This window comes from Mchenga conophoros, linkage group LG12, assembly GCF_057382185.1.
Source record: "Mchenga conophoros isolate Kocher_MC1m ecotype Shallow Benthic linkage group LG12, M_conophoros_male_GT1.1, whole genome shotgun sequence".
NCBI classification, from domain to species: Eukaryota; Metazoa; Chordata; class Actinopteri; order Cichliformes; family Cichlidae; genus Mchenga; species Mchenga conophoros.
This window is the reverse complement of record NC_140537.1, coordinates 6,414,562-6,434,810: the sequence shown is the minus strand read 5'-3', so window position 1 is coordinate 6,434,810 and position 20,249 is coordinate 6,414,562. Positions and strand designations below refer to the sequence as shown.

The following is a 20,249-nucleotide window of genomic DNA, read 5'->3' as shown; positions in this document are numbered from 1 at the left end:
TGGCGTTCCATGTATGCCCTGCCTGCTAGCATCTTTCACCCTGCTTTTATGTGCTGGATTGTCTCAGGGGCATTTTTACACAGCCTGCACCTGGGGTCTTGCCTGGTGTGATAGTCCCCAGCCTCTATGGATCTTGTGCTCAGAGCTTGTTCCTGTGCTGCCGTGATTAGTGCCTCTGTGCTGTCTTTCAGTCCAGCTTTGTCCAGCCACTGATAGGATTTCTGGATGTAAGCCACCTTCTCTATCTGCCGGTGGTACACACTGTGCAGGGGCCTGTCCTTCCATGATGTTTCCTCCTCTTTGTCCTCTTTCTTGGGTTTCTGCTGTCTGCATGCGGTCAGTTGGGGCCATCTTCCGGATGTATTCATGGATGTTCATTGTCTCTCCTGGACCGTGGTGCTGACACTCACTAATCCCCGGCCTCCTTCCTTCTGCTTGGCGTACAGCCTCAGGGTGGTGGACTTGGGGTGAAACCCTCCATGCATGGTAAGGATTTTCCTTGTCTTGATGTCAGTGGCTTCTATCTCCTCCTTTGGCAAACTTATTATCCCAGCAGAGTACCTGATCATGGGTAGGGCGTAGGTGTTGATAGACCAGATCTTGTTCTTACTGTTCAGCTGACTCCTCAGGACTTGCCTGACCCTCTGCAGGTACTTGGTGGTTGCAGCCTTCCTAGCGGCCTCTTCGTGGTTTCCATTTGCCTGTGGGATCCCCAGGTACTTGTAACTGTCCTCAGTGTCTGCAATGTTGCCTTCTGGTAGTTCGATCCCCTCAGTTCTATACCTTCCCTCTATTTGTTATCATCGGACTACACTTCTCCAGTCCGAACAATATTCTGATGTCGTTGGTGTATATCTTGGTGGTGTGTATCAGTGAATCGATGTCTTGTTCACTCTTGGCATACACCTTGATGTCATCTTTGTAGAGGAGGTGACTTATTATTTTCTATTTTTATTAAAGTTACAGCGTGTAAAATCTCACCATTAGATGTCAGTAGATTGCAGATTGCAGTCAATTGCTGTCACTTTTCTTATCCCTCCTAATTCAAGTCCATAAACCGAGCTACAGTAGCTCTGCTCACTCTGCTAATTCTGACTGTTGTTCAATCTTGGTTTAATCTCTTTTTTTGCTTTTTGGACAAGCAAACTTACCGAAACGTCTTCAATCATATTGACGACATTTACCTCTCCCTTCAATAAACATCAACTGATTCAGCAGCCTTCATATATCCCGTTCCCGGACCTCTCTTCAGCAGCGCCGCTGGTGTAGTGGTATCATGCAAGATTCCCATTCTTGCGACCCGGGTTCGATTCCCGGGCGGCGCACGCCTCTTTTACAACGGCGATTAAATCTCAAGACATTTTTAATGTGATCAAAATGTTTGACAGTCAAATGTACCCTTTAAAATATTTAGACGTTTCATCGTGACTACTACTCACATAATATGATTTCCAGATGGCTCTATTTATTTTAGCGGATTGAGCAATGATCAGGAACTGAGAAATAAAAATGTGTTCCTCAAAGCCTGTATTAACCATACGTATAGAATAAAAATGCGGGGGCGCATCTTTGTGTGTGGGAGCAGGAGCGCTTGATTTTGGCTTAATTTCAGCGCGCAGGTTGACGCTGCTGACGCTGCTTCTCCGCCATCTTCAACTTCCTATTGTTTGCATCAGACTGAGGCTGTCTGCGGTGTGTGCCAGAGAGAGCAGAGTCGACCGCAGATATATTATTAAATAGTAGATTTAGTCTTTACGTTCGGGTCGCTAAGTTCAGCACAAACCATTTGTATGTCACTGGATTAAAGCTATCTCAGGACGAAACCACTGAACCTTGATGATGGAGGACGATCAACCCAGAACCTTGTGAGTATCAGCGGCCTTGTCTATGCCCTGGAACGGGAAGGCTTCGTCTAACTGCTGCGCGTCCGAAATATTTCCACGTTGTTGTTTCAATTAAAAGCCTTTAAACCTCGTCATTAAGGGTGTTTCATTTCTATTATTATATACTACAATTCATGGATGTAATACAACACACGTAGCTCCTTGTTTGTTGGGTTTATTTGGATAAATAGACGGAACCTTAATTTCCTTGCAAACGAAAGTGAATTGTTAGCTAATGCTAGCTAGCACCTCCTAAACATTCGAACACATCTAGCAAGTCAGTTCTTCGAAAGTACTCCCTTTTGCGTGCAATGATAGCTAAAATAAAACGCTTTGTTTTATTGATAGTGTAAACACTTTAGCGAAAATGTAACAACAAGGATAGTATTTTATAAAGTGTCTAGCTGCCAAGACACTTAGCTCGAGGCCCGTAAACCGGTTAGCGGTATCTTTAGCTAGCTGGCGGACAAGCCACGTCAACGCTCGTGGAGACGGCGTGGGACATCTCCAGTGAGGGGGTGAAATCACTGACTGTTTTTGTAAAGCACACACTGTCCCCTACAATGTTTCGTTCCAATTCATTTATGGCTTTTATGTTGCTATAATTCATTGTTGTGGGTTGTAAGCTAGCCTGGTTAACTAGCCTTTGTTTGCATGCTACTTCCTGTTTGACTAAAGCTCAACTCCCCCATCTCTCTCCTTTTGCAGGTATGTGGGGAATCTGTCCAGGGATGTCACCGAGCCCCTCATTCTGCAGGTCTTCACACAGATAGGCCCCTGCAAGAGCTGTAAAATGATAGTCGATGTGAGTGCTATTGTCTCTGCTGTATACAGTGTGGTGTGGCTGTCTTTCAGCAGTGGCGTGAGCGGTTATGGCGCTGCTTGTGGAAGTCTCGGCCAGTGTGTCATTTTTTTCTTCTTCTTGTAATCCATTATATCGGACCTTTCACATCCATCTATACTAGGTGATTTTTATTTTCTCTAGTGGTTAAATATTTGACTTAAAATCAGTCTTGATTTCCCATTAACAGACAGCTGGAAATGATCCGTACTGCTTCGTGGAGTTCTATGACCACAGGCATGCTGCTGCCTCATTGGCAGCTATGAATGGAAGGAAAATAATGGGTAAGGTAAGCTATCGTATCTACAGGGTGAGTGGGGATGGGTGGGCTGCTGTGGAAAATGTGAGGAAAAAAAAGTTATTTTTAACATGAAAGAAAAACTAGTGGATTTCTGTATTCCATATAATATTGATTAGATATTCTAAATGACAAGGGGTGGCTACTTGATCAACTGATGACAGTTTCTTTATATGATGAAAACTGGTTCCACCAGGCCACTCAGTCTTTGTTGAGGAAATCTACATAGTTCTTTTGTTAAGTGTGAGCTCTCTGCTTTCAATATTTTAAGCAGAGTGCAGTAATTTAATACAGTGTTCTAAAACAGAGGAACTTGATAAAGCCCTACAATCTAGAACAATAGAGGAAATAATTAACATTGTAAACGGCAACATTTAAGAGACCCCAGGGGCTGATAAAAGAATATTAAAGTGGTGCAGGAATGGTGTAGTAATGAGTTCAGTGCTGGGACTTTAACCTAGAAGTCAAATAGATGTGCTGAGCGACCAGTCTGCTTAGATGAGATGTATGCATTATATTCTATTTGAATTTTTATTTATATTTAACATATTATATTAAATCATTCATTTAATCATTCATTGTTATATTGCGGGCTTTATAAAAATGCATAGCTTTCCTTAAGGTTATTGAAAGCCTATTTGGAGTCAAGATCAGCTTTAAAATAAAAAAAAAAACCCAATTAATTTAAAATTGGCTTTTAATTAACTTGTGTATTGGAGATTACCAGGTTTTACTGTATATTGTAAACATACTCCACCTGCCTTCTTTTTTTCTCCGCTCTTCTCACAGGAAGTTAAAGTCAACTGGGCCACGACACCAACCAGCCAGAAAAAAGACACAAGTAGTAAGTAAAACTATTTGTATATGAAGAAGTGAAGTTTTGAACTTGAACACACTAAAAGAGTCCCTGTGATAATATTGCTGAATAAGTACTGCAGAACGTAAGCATTTCATTTTTGATTGATTTTATGCTTATTTTGTCCTTCCTCTGTTAACAAACTGATAGCAATCAGCGGTCTCTAATAGGAACTAAGGTTCTTGGAAAGTATAAAGCTTGAAACAGAGTGTGTACTCTAATGCACAGTAGGGCTGAACGATTATGGAAAATAATCTAATTGCGATTTTTTTGCCCCAATATTGCGATTGCGATGCGATATGCGATTATTTTTTAAGGTATTTGTCTTCTGTATTATTAAACAAAGACAAGCAATACATCATATAGTATGGCCAATACTATATTACATTAATTTTAAACTGTTCTTTCCTGGAAGACAGACCTCTGTTATGATGACATGAGGTGATGCATGAATTGATGACTGACATTTTTATTTAACTTCTTCAATCACAACAGTATATTTGAACATACACAATAGTTTATTTTTAGCTTACAAACATCTGAGCATAAAGTGCTGACAAGGAACCCTGGTGTAAACATTAAATGATTAAAATGAAAGTCAGTACAATGTGCAGATTGCAGAAATATACATAAAAAAAATCAGTGGCTTTACCACACTCAGTTTTTCGACATCTGTGAACTACTAGACAGTCATTCAATTAAAAAATAATATTAAATAAATAAAACTAATAAATAAAAAATACACACATCTTACTGATCTCTGCAGTCAGTAACATTACACATAAAGTGCAAACATAATAGCAATTGTATAAACACACACACAAACACGCCTTTAAAGTTTAAAGTGAAATTGGACGGTCTAGCCTTCTGATTAGCTAATCAGAAGGCTAGTTCTGATTAGCGTCACCGCTGTCTCGGTGGAGTTTAATAAACTCGGCCGTCTGCTTCTTGCTATCTAAAATATAACCAGACACTGGTGTAAATTCTCGACTGTCTCATACTTCTGTTTAATAAGTTTTCTGTTTGACGTTTAGTCAGCTGTGTGAAAACCAAGGAGGAACCCACCCGGGGGATTAATAAAGTTTTATTTTATCTAATCTAATAACTTTAATCTCAGCCAAACCGATTTACTCACGAACAAACAAAACACTGAAAAAAGCCCAACAATAACATTTTTAGGTTGTCTAAGTGACTTATATATTACGTTTAACCCGAGCAGCGAAACTCCGCGGTGATCTGAAAATGATGTGCCGGGAGTTGTGCCGTTCTCGGCCGCATCAGTAACCCTCGAGCTCCCGGCTAGCTGTCGAGCTGGTGGGTAGCAGACGCCTCTGAAAACGTCGAAGCACTTTTGCAAATATGGGATATCTTGATAAACCGAGCAGATATTTGATGTTTACACAACTACTTTCTCGCCTGAAAATATGTTAAAAGTTTATTTTGTGACCCAGAAAGATTAGTATGAGTAATTTTAAAACTTAGTAGCGGCCGCCATTGTTGGAAACTGGAGTTTGGCTGGGCCGCGCTATGAATTCTGGGATATGGTAGTAATTTGGACAGCCTTCGGCGCGTCGCTGTGACGTAATTGGTCTACAAATGCGGCCTCAGGAGGATGCAGCCCATGAATTGTATAATATAATCGCAGTATAATCGCAGCCTTTGCGGTTAGAAAATTGCACTTGATCATGTCGCGATATTATCGCAAATGCGATATATCGTTCAGCCCTAATGCACAGCGGGTCTAAACCACATTTTTCCTCCCAAATAGATCATTTTCATGTTTTTGTTGGCGACCTCAGCCCAGAAATAACCACAGAAGACGTCAAAGCTGCCTTTGGTCCATTTGGCAGGATATCGTAAGTTTCAAACTGTTTACTATCAAAGATCAAGTCTGGGTTAACACATATTGCCATTTAGATATATTGAGAAAAGAATGAAATAAATCTCAGGCAGAGGAGAGGGCCCATTGTCTTATTTAGAGACCTGCTAGTCCTCTTACAGCAGAGACTTCTGGTTGTGCTGAATGTTTGTGACAAGCTGCTGTTTGGTGATTTTTGTCTGCAGAGATGCTCGTGTTGTGAAAGACATGGCTACAGGGAAATCTAAAGGCTATGGCTTCGTGTCTTTCTTTAACAAATGGGTAAGTAGGCGTCATGTGAGTTTAATATTGCTGTTAATGAGGCTCGGAAACACTTTGTGTCTACGAATTCTCTCTCTCTCTCTCTGTATATTAACATTTTCACATAGATTGCTTGTTGGTTTGTTTGCAGTGCTTCTGCAGAGGTGCACTTTAGATTTCATGTTAAGACTCTCAGTGGATGAAATAAGATTATTTTTCTTCATTCCAGGATGCAGAGAATGCCATTCAGCACATGGGGGGGCAGTGGTTAGGAGGCAGACAGATTCGAACTAACTGGGCCACAAGAAAGCCTCCTGCCCCAAAGACCACCCATGAAAGTATGTTATACAGGATTTGTAAGATATGCAGATTTACAGGTGTCCTTATATGTACGGATGGATGGATTCATTAACAGAAGCTTGTCTTTTCTCACCAGATAACTCCAAGCATCTCTCTTTTGATGAGGTAGTGAATCAGTCCAGCCCCAGTAACTGCACTGTGTATTGTGGTGGAGTCAGCACAGGACTGACGGGTAATGAAATATATGAGTACCATTGACAACATAACTATGATAATTACAGCAGATCTGTTGCTATTCAGATGGATATGACTGCTCATATTTAAGCTTTTCGTTATTAGTCAATGATCTTTCAAACAAAGCAGGAAAAAACCCAAAACGCCTCACCCCTATACGAGTTTAACGATACACAAATGTCACTGCTCGGTATGAACTTTGGTTTTACATCATGTTCAGTACTGCAAGAAGATTGAAAAAGGGCATATTTTTACCTTATCCAAAACCGAATGAGCCATTAAATTAGTTAGTAGTTATGATCAGTGTGATTTCCTCAGTGTCAGGCTAATTAAACCCATCACTGTGTGAGCAAAGGAGACACTGGTTGTGGAGGAAGGCAATTTAAAACTCAACATTTATTTGGAGCCAACATGTAAAATAAAGCTTGCATAATGTCTGCCCAGCTTTCAAGCTAACGCTGCTAGCATCATGTAGGTGATAGACAAGAACTGGTCTGCTGCCAAAGTGAGCTCTTGAGCTCTTCAATTATTTCTTTCTTTATTTTCCCAATCCTATAGTGCAAATATGTTAATATAAATAGACCTCAGAGTTTAACTGTTTTGCTCAGGAGTCCTACTGATTTGTGGAAATTTTTAAGCATAATTTAGTTTATGAATTAATACATAAATGTCTTTACCCATGGTAGCCAAAGCTTTTTGCTGTTGGTTGTCAAATCTTTATTATTAAAATGAGTATATATTTATTAGTAAGCGCAGAGAGATTCAAAGAAGCTACTCAAGCATCAGTGCATCTGCTAGAGTTCATAGTGAGTTTAACATAGTCATACATGCTTCATTTTAAATGCAGAGATTTAACAAAAAAAGAAAAGCATCAGTTTGTCCCAAAATAAACTTTTCAGATCGTGTTTACCTCAATGAAAGAGACATGTGATGTACTCTATAACTACACTGTAGGTATAGAAATACTATACCTTTTCACTGCTGGAAAAGGTAAAGTATAGCTACATAGCCCAGTCTGTTTATTAGTTTCTGCTTGTTGATTATAAATGTGTTGACCACCTGTATGTGGCATATCCACATGTATCCTGGGTAGCAGTTACTTTATCAGGACACAGCCCTTACAGAAACGGTCTCTAAGAGTCTCATTATTTATGTCTTTTAGAGCAACTAATGAGACAGACCTTCTCCCCCTTTGGACAAATCATGGAAGTCAGAGTTTTTCCTGACAAAGGATATTCATTTGTCAGGTATGTGGATGTTTTCTGTTTTCTTCTTCATTTCTTTGCTTGATCAAACGGTGATGCTAAGGTTTACAGCTGAAAGAAAAGGTTAATGAACTCTTTGGAATGAGCTTGATCCCCCGGCCCTGGTCATAATGATAGACAAGTGTAATTGTGATTACTTTTTGCAGCCTGGAGTACAGATTTTTACTTTGTTCTGTTCACTTTATTGCCCTGAACAGGGGAACTTGATGTGCACCAGTTAGCATGATTAAGAAGGAAAACACCAAAACACTTAACATAAAGAGAAAATATAAAACGGGTTGTTCCAGTGGGTTCATAAACTGTACTGCAAGAGCAGTAGCACTAAATGGAAGCAAAAAGCAGCACTGCTGTGGACACTGAGTATGTCTTAATGGTGTGACGTATATGCATCACATACACCTACAGATTTTGTTTACAGGTCTGTGCTGCAACACATTTGTATCAGTTCTAGTCCATGATGAATGTTAGATGTCTACTGTACTATTAGTAGTTTAGCCATTAATAGCCAAGGAATCTAATGGTTTATCCCCCTCTCAGTTTGCTAACAAACACATGCATTGTGGTCATCATTGCTGAGTGGATATTTATGAAATGATGTTCAGCGTTTCCTTAGTCTCTCTCTCTCTCCCTCTGTTTGTCCAGGTTTAACTCCCATGAGTCAGCAGCCCATGCCATTGTGTCTGTGAATGGCTCGTCTATAGAGGGGCACATAGTCAAATGTTACTGGGGTAAAGAGACCCCAGACATGATGAACTCCATGCAGCAGATGCCTGTGCCACAAGTAAGGGTCCTATGAACTGTAGTAAGAGGGACAGCATTACATAATGACTTGGTATGGCAAAGAACACCAAACAAATAGTGCTGCAGTATGTCTTGCTCTAGTTCAGCTCAAGTATCAGCTTTTTTGCTATATGAGGGTATGTGAGTGTTACAAAAAGTATGGGGATAATTGAGTATCCTGTACATGAAATTGATATATTTAAGATACTGTGATGTACTCGGGCAAGTGACCCATTGGCTTGTGTTATTGCAACATGGTCACCTGCAGGAGTCCCAAGCAGGAAGAAAAAGTCACCAGTAATGACCTCACAGCTTTATCTAATATTGTACCTGATATGCAAATAAGTGGTTAATTTAACAAATAAAAAGCCATGCCAGCTATGCCACTGTTAAATAGATTCTGCAAGGTTCTTTGTGGGATCTGCTGCTGTTAAACCATTCTGAAGTTATCCTTTTTTGTGCTATACCCTGCAGCAGAACAAGATGGGCTTTGCTGCAGCCCAGCCTTATGGCCAGTGGGGACAGTGGTACGGCAACGGGCCCCAGATTGGCCAGTATGTCCCCAATGGGTGGCAGGTCCCCACCTACGGTGTCTACGGGCAGGCTTGGAACCAGCAGGGCTTCAAGTAAGTAGCACAGGGCTCCTCTTCTCTGCCTCCTCCTACTCCAACACCATCAGTTCAAGACCAGGCCAGTGAGATCCAGCTTTGGCCACAGGAGGGAGCTATGACCTCCCTCTGCCTTCCAATGCCCCCCCCCCACCTCTTCCCTCCTTCCCTCACGAGCCTGCCAACTTCAGAAGATTGAGAAATAAACAGACCCCCACCACCAAAAAAAAAATAAATCTGAACTCAAGATTTGAGGGTAATCATGTTTCAGTGTATAGTTACTGTGCACATAGTTCATCGTAAAACCTGAAAGTTTTTGTTCCAAAATGTGTTGTCACTTGATTTATAGCCCATAATGGCTCAGAAAAACTGCTTAAAGTAAAATTTTTGAGTTTTTTTTTTTTTTTAATGTAATTGACTAAATGCAAAAAAACCCCCACATGCTCAGAGCTGAGGGTTTTTTCTTATTCTTTACTTGCCATCCTCTTCTTGGGATAGCTCGCCGATGATGACTCCATTTCACTTTCTGTGTACGGACATCTTCAATATTCTTCACTTGTTCCTTTTTTTGTTGTTGCATGTTTTGTTTTTGTTTTGATCTTTTGTTGTAGCTTTTTACATGTTTCTTTTTGATTTCACTGATTTTTTTTTTTTCCCCCCCTCACTGATGTTGTTTGTTATGTTGGAAATGTCGAATATGATGTGCAGGTTACCTTCTTTTGCTTTTATCTGGACAGTTTATGTGCAGTGATGTTTTGTGCACCCAAGATTAATAAAGGACGGGCCTCAAGTTGCTGATAATCTAACATGTGTGGTGAACAGCTCTCTAAATACTCTGCACTAAAGTGTCAGGCAGATGTGGGCTCAGTGTGTTTTGACTGTTCAGGGCAGTTTGTTCAGACAGAGGTTTACACCTCTTGACTTGAAATTTGAAGATGAACTTTAACCTGCGTCTCCACGCTGAATCTCCACTCTGAACTTACCTTTAGTTTTATTGCCTGAACCACAGAAGCAGTAAAAAGAAAGCCTGTGAAAACCGGGTGAGAACTTGTTACTTTGTTATACTTTGTGGCCAAATTTAGAGAAATGAATGTGCTTGCACTGTCATCAGTCTGTAGGCTGCTTACAGCAGGGTTTGTAGTTACCAGCAGTTGGGAGGGGGGTCGGGGGTTTAGCAAGGAATCTTTAGCTTGCTGGACTTAGCCTGTATGCTCTCTGTCTGCTTATCCACCCATGTATAATCAAATTCCTTTTGATACCCCCCACCCCAACCAAAAGCCCTCCACTTTTTTTTTTCTTTTGTTTTGTTATTGTTTTCATCTAGCTTGAATCCCCACCCCCGCCCTTATAACCTCTGATAACTCTGTTTGCCTTCTTGTTCTCATTCTAGCCTGTCCAGATTCCAGTAGCTTTAATACAGACTATTCTTTTGGCTCCCTTTCGCCTTGTCTCTTCTAACCTGCTGGCATTTTGTCTTTTCTCTCTCTCTCTGTCTTTCTTTACCTCGTTTTTTTTGTTTTGCAGTCACTTACCGGCCAGTGCTGGGTGGACTGGCATGAGCGCCATCAGTAACGGTGGGGTTATGGAGCCTACACAGGGATTGAATGGGAGTATGCTAGCCAACCAGCCCGGTATGGGAGCCGCAGGATACCCCACACACTGATAAGTGGGCAGGGTGGGAGATTTGTCAACCATCAGCCTCTTGCTGGCTGTACGGTGCCCTGCGGGGCTGTGTAACACTGCCTCCATTTTGTGGCAGGACTGAGACTTTACTGGGATGTGGAATCTAATGAGAAGGGTGACTTCTGTGGAGATGTAAATGGGATTTCTTGGGGTGGGCTGAGGTAACAGGAGCCAGGGAGCAGCAGTTTGACCCACACAGGTATTTACACCATTTGTGGTAGGAAAGACTGTCCATGAACCAGGGCTCTTACCATTTTTAAGTTAACTGTAAATGAATTATAAAACTGTAAAGGAGAATCTCTTTTTTTCCCGGGTTTTACAGATTGCCTCCATTTTCACTTCTTTCCTCTCGACCACTGAGAGGTTTCTTTTTCTTTTTTTTTTTTGGAACTGAGTCATGCTAAGTTATGATCCTTAATTATCTGAGGAATGGAAATTTGTTCTAATTTTCTCTTGGATTAAAAACAATTGCAGGGATTGTTGCCACTGCTGTTTCTCTGTAAGGGCAGATTAATATTGCACAGTTCTTTCCTCTCTTGGATTTCCCAGAAAAATTTGACTACCAAGAGCATTTTTCTTTTTTTCTTTTCTTTTTTGCATTCCATTTCTCCTTCATATCTTTCTGACAGCCTCAAAACTTTTTTCGCCACGTGTAAATAGCCATCCATTCATTTGAAACGATGTAAGTAAAATGCTACTGTTAACTGTGGGTGCTTGCTTTTCATTTTTTGTTTTGATAACTCGACAGTTAACTCGAACATTGTACGTAGCAGAGTGGCACTATCAAAGGTGACACTGGCACAGTGCAACACGCGACTCTTCCATGCAGGGATAAGACAGCATTGCTATGCAGTGCATACTTTAAAATTTAACACGATTCAAACGTTAAAGTGTGAACATGTTTGACACTTCTGATGTTTCTTTTCTTCTTTTTTTTTTAAATATCTATTGAAACGCCAGTATTTTATATCAGACAAATCTGAGTGTATTCAGCTTTACACTTGCTCTTTTTGCCAGAGAGATGGAGAGGCCTACATTGTGTAACTGTTGCCTTATAGAGCTGGTTTCTTTTAGCTGACAAGATACTCTTTTTAATTAGGCAGTGCCTACAGACCTTTTCAGACCTTTTTGTTTCGAAAGGTGTTAGTCCTGAGAACTGATGACTCTGCTACTGTAATCAATGTTTTCTTGCTTTGTCCAATTAAAATGCTAATGCACATAAACCACACTTTGTGTTTGTTTCCCCCCTTTGTTTATTCGGTCATATTAGAGCATCAAATGGAAATACTGCATCTTGGCAACTGTGTCCAAAACTCTAAGCACATCACACGAAACATCTGTAAAAGTCTTGCTGCTTATAGCCTGCCAGTACTTGACCATATTTGTTAAGAAGAAAACCTGCTGATCTGTATCATGGCGCAGTTCAGCCAAATCTTTTTTTTTTTTTTTTTTTTTTTAAGCCACCGGCCGCTTTAATCTTCTAACATCTGCAGCCTTGTGTGTTTAAGACATTAGATTCTGTCCGGCTGAACCAGAGGAACTTTATTTGGTGCCAAAGCGCACAGATAACAGATATCTCACCAAAATGTAGAAACGTGGTCAAACATAAATCAGGTCATGTGATCGCAAAACCCTTAATGGCTTCAAAGGTGAAAATGAAGCACATAAGTGTTTTTAGAATCATATTACAGTAAGTCAGTCACTGCAGCTAAAACTAGAGCTTAAAAAAAAAGAACTTAAAGCTTTATTTTTATTGTACTTCGTGCATAAAATGTTACAGTTCATAAAGAAAATGAACTTTACATGTACAACGCTCTGTTACTACAATCCTCATTTACCTCAGCACTTTTTTTTTTTTTTTTTTTTTTTTTTAAACACACACTGATGGATGTATCAGGAGCAACTTGGAGTTGCAGTTGTCTTGCTTAACAGTAACTTCCACATTGAGACTGGAACAGCCACGGATCAAACCAGAGATGTTCCAGTTGGTATACAACCTGCTCTACCTTCAGAGCCGCAGCCAAGATGGCTTCAGCACAAAAAAAGTTGAAGATACATTTGAATTTTAATTAAAAAAAAAACAAACTGTGCATTCAGGTTGTCTGTTAGACTTTTAATATTCGGTTCATTAAAGCATCTCATTTATTCCAGTTCATAAAACAAAAAGGATTTCCCACAGTTCTACCACCACCTTCTGGCTGGAGCTTTTTACAGTTTGTCAGAGGACATTTGACTTGTAAGTGATTTTTTTTTTTTTTTTTTTTTTTTTTTAAAAGCACAACCATGTGTTTTCTCAGAAAGTGATGTTTGTTCGAAACCCTGAAAACACAATGCAAAGACTTGCTGGGGATTTATGTTTCAATGGGAAACCTACTCTGTCGCCACACTGTAACTGTCAGGTTACACACCTTAGTAATGTTTCATCAACACAACCAACAGTTTATACCAGTGAAACTTGATCTTTCATTAGGAAGAGAAATGCTGTATAAGCTGCCTGTTGATGCTTCTTAGCTGGTATTTTAAAACCTGATGTTTTATTGCTATGAGGCTACAGCACTGTTCACTCCACCACGGTGCTGCTGAGCGAGTTGACTGTTTACCAAAAAAACAACAAAATCACAGAAAAATACACATTTAGAAACTCATGCTACATTTAATACTGTAAGTTGCACTCGTCACAACAGTGATCTGGCTACACCTTTAAGCTAATACTGCATAAACAGTGCCGCCTGTCTGTGGTTAAAGCTCCTTATATCCAAGTTTAGACACCAAATGGACCACAGGTCCTGAAGGGTCTGTGTAAGCTGTTTATACAGCTTATTGTAGGGTCTTAGAATATAAAGCACCTTGGGGCAACTGTTGTGATTTGGTGCTATATGAATATAATTGAACTGAATTTGGACTTTGGTACCAGTGACTTCATATGCATTCTTAACTGGCAGAACGGTGTGATATGGCAGCTAGATTATCAGAAAACAAAACGGGTCACAGACCTGTAGTAGCAGGCTCAACTAGCCCCAGCTCCACTGTGCAGTAAGCAATTCGCAGGCCTTTAATTCTGAGATGCTCATTATGTATTGGCACTCACGTGATCTATATTCCTAAAACGATATAGTTAAAATGAGTTAACTGGAATTCTTGCAGGCTCTCTGCTTGAGGCCTGTGAATGAAGGCCTGGGCACTAGATGGCGCCCTCAGTCCATGTTTCCTACAGGTTGCTGTGGAGCAGCTGGCTTGCTTTGCTGTTATTTAGCACAGTGTGACTAGAACCATCAGTTAGTCTGTCAGCATGTCAAATGGCTGTCTGTCACATCAGAGTGAGCGAGTGAGAGCTTGTTAACGCTCTCTCTCTCTCTCACACACACATAGAAAGTTTATCTCTTTTTTTCTTAATAAAAAACTCCAAACGTTACAGGTGTCTTTTAGATTTCAGTAAGCGCTGTACATATACTAATGTGTATGTTCATATGGGTGTTGTCAGGTATCGGTGCCAGCTCTCCTCAGTCTGAGTTATTGGGTCTTGGACTGCCATGCAGTCTGGCTGGCTGGAATAACAGGCAGCAAGAGCTGACAGGCTGATAAATGGTTTGTCTCTTCACAGCTGCTCAGCCAGGACCCGACTGGGCTTTAATGGACGGAGAGTCTGTTAGAGATGGAGGGGGAGAGAGAGATGTCAGAAGATGACTTAGTGAGCAGATTACAGCTGAAATCAATCAAAGCAGCCATGCTCGGTTTCTCTTTTTGTCTGTCCCGCTTCCTTTCTCTCAGCTTTTTCTGCCGCTGTTATTGCGGCACTCGAACGAAACAAAACCCAAAAAATTCCAAAAGGCTCACTCTTTGCTCTGAAATATACTCACATACTGGTTAAAGAAAGCTGAAGAATGTGTGGGAGCGAGGATACAGATCTAATTAAACATTTAAAAATACTTCTGCTGTTGTGATCTAACAGCTTATAGCTATCTTTGTTTCAGCCCTTTTATCAAGTATTACATCAGGTCTGAAATACATCCACTCCCTGACAGAGTAAATGTTCTTTTATCACGTTCAGGCCTTCTAACCTTTAGTGTCTCAGCTCTAGTTACATCAGTTAAATGTTCATTTTTTAAAACGCTAACATGATATATTATATATACACATTTCTTTTAGTTTAAAGGCTACTTTTAATCACTAGCTTAAGAGCCAAAACTGGGCCATCATTAGAATATGATGTCCTTGAGATGCAAAACACAATATTTAAAAACTTGGTGACGATGTTTTTCATGACTCATATGGGATTATTTTAACACAAGACATCCATATGATGCATTTTTTATGATGACCTCAATATATTGTGATATTAAAATGTTTCTTCCAAACCCCAAAAGCAGACTTACTGGGGATTTAGGCTTCAGCGGGAAATCCATGACAAAATCTATGCTGTAGCTGCAAACCCTACACCATAACCTACGGCACAACCCTTTCTCTGCCTGAGTTCTGCTTCTGCAGGGAATCTGCATCACAACTTACAATGTGACCAGAAATCCCTTTCAACCATATGTCATAATTTGTCATCTAGGGTGCACCTCCTGAGAAAGGCAACTACACGTCGGGTCAACGCAGCCCATGACGATTGTCACTGATCTGTTCAATAGCATCGATTTTCCACTGCGGTTTTTGAGTGTGTCAGTTAAAGAATAATAATCAGGGTATCAAATTATATATTTAAATATAATCATAGCATCAATTTAAGTACTCACAAAAGCCAGAAATTCCTGGAGGAAGATTGCTGAAACTGTTGGATCTGATGTGAGGCAACACCCAAAGTGGGAAAAAAGTCCCAGCATTTTATTTGTTTTAACAACAAATAAAACCCGGTGACACAACCACATGGTAATGAACACACAACGCACCAGCACAAGCATAAATGTCGGCAGCAATGTTAGCCACTTACATAGGTTAAGCACTGCAAAGACTACCTGCAGGAGTCTATCAGGCCTTAGGATTGAAAGGAGAGCAGTACTCCAGTTTATAAAATACTGTTGTGTTATTTAAATGGACTTAGTCTGTGCTGTAACAACACCTTCTGTCTAACTTCTATCTCTTACAAAGACCAAAACACATTATTGTTTATTTCAGCACAGTTAACAGTACATATACTGAAGAAAAATATAATAATTGATGGTTTTATGTGCAAGCCATGTTGCCAAGTATACCCTGGCGAACACACTGGACAAAGGCAGGCTAAGAGGTGAACTGCCCATCTGCATGTCAGCTTAACTTTACTGTTTACTGACATTAAACTTGGTGAGTGTGCAAAGTGTGCAAATAATGGAAATAAATTGACCATGGAAATGTCACCAGCACTGCTTAAACCGATACTAGACTGTATCTGCCCTCATAGTAAAACCTGGTGCACCTGGTGTAGAAGGACCGCTGTTTTTTTGGCATTTTCATTTATAGCCAGTTTGTTCTGATAGTTTGGGCTTATCGTTGTTTGTGGTCTACACTGAATTCAAAGTTTGACCTTCGCTGGATAATGGGGGATGTTTTACATAGTCCTTATTTCCTGCAGATATAAGCCTCGGTCCAGTCAGAGTTGCCTGGCAACTCTGTGATGCTGTTGCCATTGCTAGCAAGGTGTGCCTACTTCAGGTGATCATGAGTGTATATCTTGTAAGAAAAAATATAAGTCAGTCACCACAAATTCGGCCCATTTTGCCAAAATTCAACTGCTTGCAGATGAATATGTTCTTTCAGTATAAGATTCACAGATTCTCTAACATTGCAGGCTTTCTGTAGGTCACCTGCAGCAGTAAGTAGAGGATGGGGCAACCCTGCACTGGAAACAAGCGCTTTGAACACAGACCCATGTGTTCAAAAAGGATGCTGCCTTCATCTCATTTTTAAAAATGCATATCTCTTCTTTCCCAGGTGCAGATTGAGCACTGTACAAAGTGTGCCGAGTCAGAAAAAAAATCTCAGAGGAAAGAGGCAAGGGCTTGTGGGACAAGAGGTGCCCTGTGAATTGTTTGAGTGAACAGGGTCCGTGTGTGTTTGTCTGTGTTTCCATGCAAGTGACAGCTTGCTGCAGTGGCTGACAGCAAATAAACATGTTCCAGTAATTAACCTTGACAGGCCCAATGTGGTGCCAACAGCAGAAACCTGCTAATGACACAATTAATCCATAATTAAGGCATTCTGTCACACCACAGTCACACACGCAGTCAGTGATGATCGTGTGTGTGTGTTGGAAGGACTGGTAGGGAAATACAGTATATGCTAGGATGGGAACAATGCTCCTCTTGTGCTAACGCAACTTGTATTTGTTGCTTTTGCTTAAACCTTAATGTAAGAAAAGATCAAAATAAAAGGACTCAAAGGTTTAGAAATGTAATCAGTGTGTAATCAGTACATATGTACAGCCTTTGAAAAGGTCCCACAGTGAATGCTGAAGATAATGAACTTCTGCAGGTCAAATGATGACCTTTCTCTTTTGAAGGTTTTATTGAATTTGCTTGAACACCTCCAACGGTTTTATCGCAGCCTGTGTGGGTTCTAATATACGCAGAACAAACTGGCAGCAGAGAGGTGTTCCTCGAAGGTTTCTCAAAAATCTAAAAAGGCAGCACATCAAAAACTAACCGCTTACATCTGAATTCCTCATTGCCTCACATCCCTGAGCCTTCAAGTTTAATTCAGTTATATACGCAACAGCAGACTTACTGCACAGCTGAGGGTTGGACCCCACCCAGCCCAAAGCTACTGGGAAATAATTGCTTTTCTTGTCCCCTGATTTTTTTGCACAGGGGGTTCATAACAAGTTTATAACTGCATCATACATACAATTAAGTTCATAAGTATTTGGGCAGTGCCAACATTTTTTTACACCGTCGCAGTCAAGATGCTTTTGGAGTGCAGATGTTTAGCTTTAATTCACGTGGTTAAAAAAAGAAACATTGCATTAACTGTTTACAGCAAATTTTGGCTTGTCCCGCCAAAGAACCAACGAGCTCAAGCCATCGCATGGCATCTGTTGTCTGTCCATGTCACATGAATTGCTACTCCTCCTACAGCAGCAAGGGTGTCAAACATAAGGCCTGGGGGCCAGAATCAGCCCAGGAAAGACTCTAATCTGGGCCACTGGATAGCTTTGGAAAATGTGATGGAGAACAGAAATGTTCGACTTTTAATTGTATTTGTATTTATAAGTTTTACACCTTTTCCTATTGATGAAGCCCTCCCACATGGCTATTCATAATACACCAAACTATTTAAGTTCCATAATTTTACTCATTTACTTTGTATAATTTAAACCCAAAGATACCTTTTATTTACTGCAGCAGCATTTCTTTATCATGTGGAAGATTTGTGATGTATTGTCCTGGGCTACATGAATGTTTGTGTGATTGTGTGAATGACATTTTTTGGTAGAAAGTACTTTCAGGGCTCACTTGAGTAGAAAAAAACACAACATTAATACCACTTAATCATATGGTCTTCATGTGAGAGTAATGCAGGGGTCCAGACTGGTAAAACCATTGCTGTGAAACTATTTGCCCCGCTATTTGTCACACTTATAAGTTTCCTCAAATCAAATGTCATCAAACAAAATTTAATATTACAAAAATATAACCTTAGTAAATATAAAACATTTTTAAATGATGATTTCATTTAATAAGAGAAAAAAGTTGTCCAAACCTACACAGTGTGAAAAAGCAGCTGCCGCCTAAACCCAATAACTGGCTGTGCCACTCTTGGCAGCAAGAATTGTAATCAAGTGTTTGTGATAATGCTCAATGAGTCTTTCTGTCACTATAAAGTAGATTTTGGTTCACTCTTCTTTGTAGATCTTCCATGTAGATTTTTTAAAATTAACATTGGTCAGCAGCCGCTTTCTCCTCAGAACTCTCCCACGGATGCCATTTTTGCCCAGTCTCTTTCTTATTGTTGAATCATGAACTCTGTCATTAACTGAGGCAAGTGAGGCCTGCAGTTCTTTGGATATTGTTCTGGATTCTATTGCAACCTCCTGGATGAGTTGTTGATGTGCTCTTGGAGTAATTTTGGTAGGCCGGCTGCTCCTGAGAAGGTTCGTCATTGTTCAAAATTTCCAACATTTGTAGATAATGGTTGTCTCTGTGGTTCGCTGGAGTCCCAAAGCCCTAGAAATGAATTTGTAACCCTGTCCAGACTTACACATGTCACTAACTTAGTTCTCATGTTCTCATATTATTGTATGCAAACATGCATTCGTCTTACTAACTCTGATTTGATAAGGTCTCTGGCTTGGATGAATTAACTCTCATTCACTCACTCTCATGCAAGTTGCTTCATGGTGCTAAAAAACAGTAAAAGACAAAAAAGCTATCAGTTCACCTAGCTTCTACTGCGAGGCCAATTTTCACACTTGAGTGAATGAGACGGGGAAATGGTTGAATGAAACTGGTTGGACTGAGGAAGCCAGTTGTTCTGCAGTCATGCAGAAAAAAGTCATGCACCATGCCTCAATGTTTTGCTTTAATGTAATGTTGCTTAAGAAGACCAGTTTGAGCTAGTATGTGCAAGCCAAGCTAAACCAGAAAATAAGAAGCTGCAGAAATGTGAAAAAGCCACGTATTTTTGTAGTGAATTTTCTGTTTATCTCAGTTTCTCTGGCTCCATTGTTTACTTATCAGATTCTGGATTTTCTCTCCCTGTGCTGGTGCAGCGAGTCTGCTGAGTAACCAGCAGATCTCAATTTCATGGGAGCCTAAGGGTATAGCAAGATCTGAACACAGACCGCAGCCCACTGAGACTATTTTTATACAAATTACATATGCTAGAAGCATCTACTGGGAAATTATTGCTGAAGACATTCACATCATGTCAGCATTCATGTCCAGTGCTTCCTTGAAGCTGTTGTTGCCTTGTTTAATACCAGAGAACATCTAAAAGGCTTATGATAAACAGAAGTGGAGTGGCAATAACTGTGCCCTCGTTGAGTTTTTACCATTCAAAAAAACCTTGTTTAATGTGTCAGCATAATTTGTTCAACACAACAATATTTACCTTTGATGGTAAGGGCTACTAGCTTTAAATAAACTAAGGAGATGACACGTGTGCCACAAAACGCGCTTCACTTCTTAAAAAAAGAAAAAAGAAAAGTAGGTTTGCAAATAAATTTCCAAGTTTTCCTGTTACAGACATTCAGCCGAAGACCATTACAATTTCTCATATTTTTTTAGAGGTACCCTGAATTCAACATTGTAGTAACTCATGTTTAATAAAATGTACGCTGGCTGTGAGATTTCAAATGCACTACAACTACAAAGAAATGCTGCAAAAGCACACACACACACACACACACACACACACACACACACACACACACACACACACACACACACACAAAACATACCAGTAG

At 40.2% G+C, this 20,249-nt stretch overlaps 1 protein-coding gene and 1 non-coding gene across 3 annotated transcripts; both read left to right on the top strand.

The window, feature by feature from the left end:
* The first annotated feature begins 1,254 nt into the window (after positions 1–1,254).
* Positions 1,255–1,325, top strand: trnag-ccc (transfer RNA glycine (anticodon CCC)). Its single transcript has one exon. It is a non-coding gene; the product is annotated as a tRNA-Gly (tRNA).
* A 317-nt stretch (positions 1,326–1,642) lies between these two features.
* On the top strand, positions 1,643–12,095 carry LOC146562000 (cytotoxic granule associated RNA binding protein TIA1-like). 2 transcript variants are annotated; one of them, XM_085293478.1, is made up of 12 exons: positions 1,643–1,865; positions 2,592–2,688; positions 2,915–3,013; positions 3,812–3,866; positions 5,647–5,734; positions 5,943–6,018; positions 6,227–6,335; positions 6,434–6,529; positions 7,694–7,778; positions 8,439–8,577; positions 9,054–9,202; positions 10,709–12,095. In XM_085293478.1, exons 1-12 carry the CDS (start codon positions 1,837–1,839, stop codon positions 10,845–10,847), a joined length of 1,161 nt encoding a protein of 386 aa, XP_085149604.1. In that variant the 5' UTR covers positions 1,643–1,836; the 3' UTR covers positions 10,848–12,095. The 2 variants fall into 2 exon arrangements, with proteins under 2 accessions (XP_085149604.1, XP_085149603.1); XM_085293477.1 differs by having other exon boundaries at positions 1,647–1,865; positions 9,051–9,202.
* The last annotated feature ends 8,154 nt before the right edge of the window (positions 12,096–20,249 follow it).

Coding starts and splice junctions, on each gene's coding strand:
- LOC146562000 (XM_085293477.1), top strand. CDS start 1,837: ATGATGGAGGACGATCAACCCAGAACCTT. Junction 1,866..2,591: donor GACGATCAACCCAGAACCTT/GTGAGTATCAGC, acceptor CTCCTTTTGCAG/GTATGTGGGGAATCTGTCCA. Junction 6,019..6,226: donor TGTCTTTCTTTAACAAATGG/GTAAGTAGGCGT, acceptor TCTTCATTCCAG/GATGCAGAGAATGCCATTCA.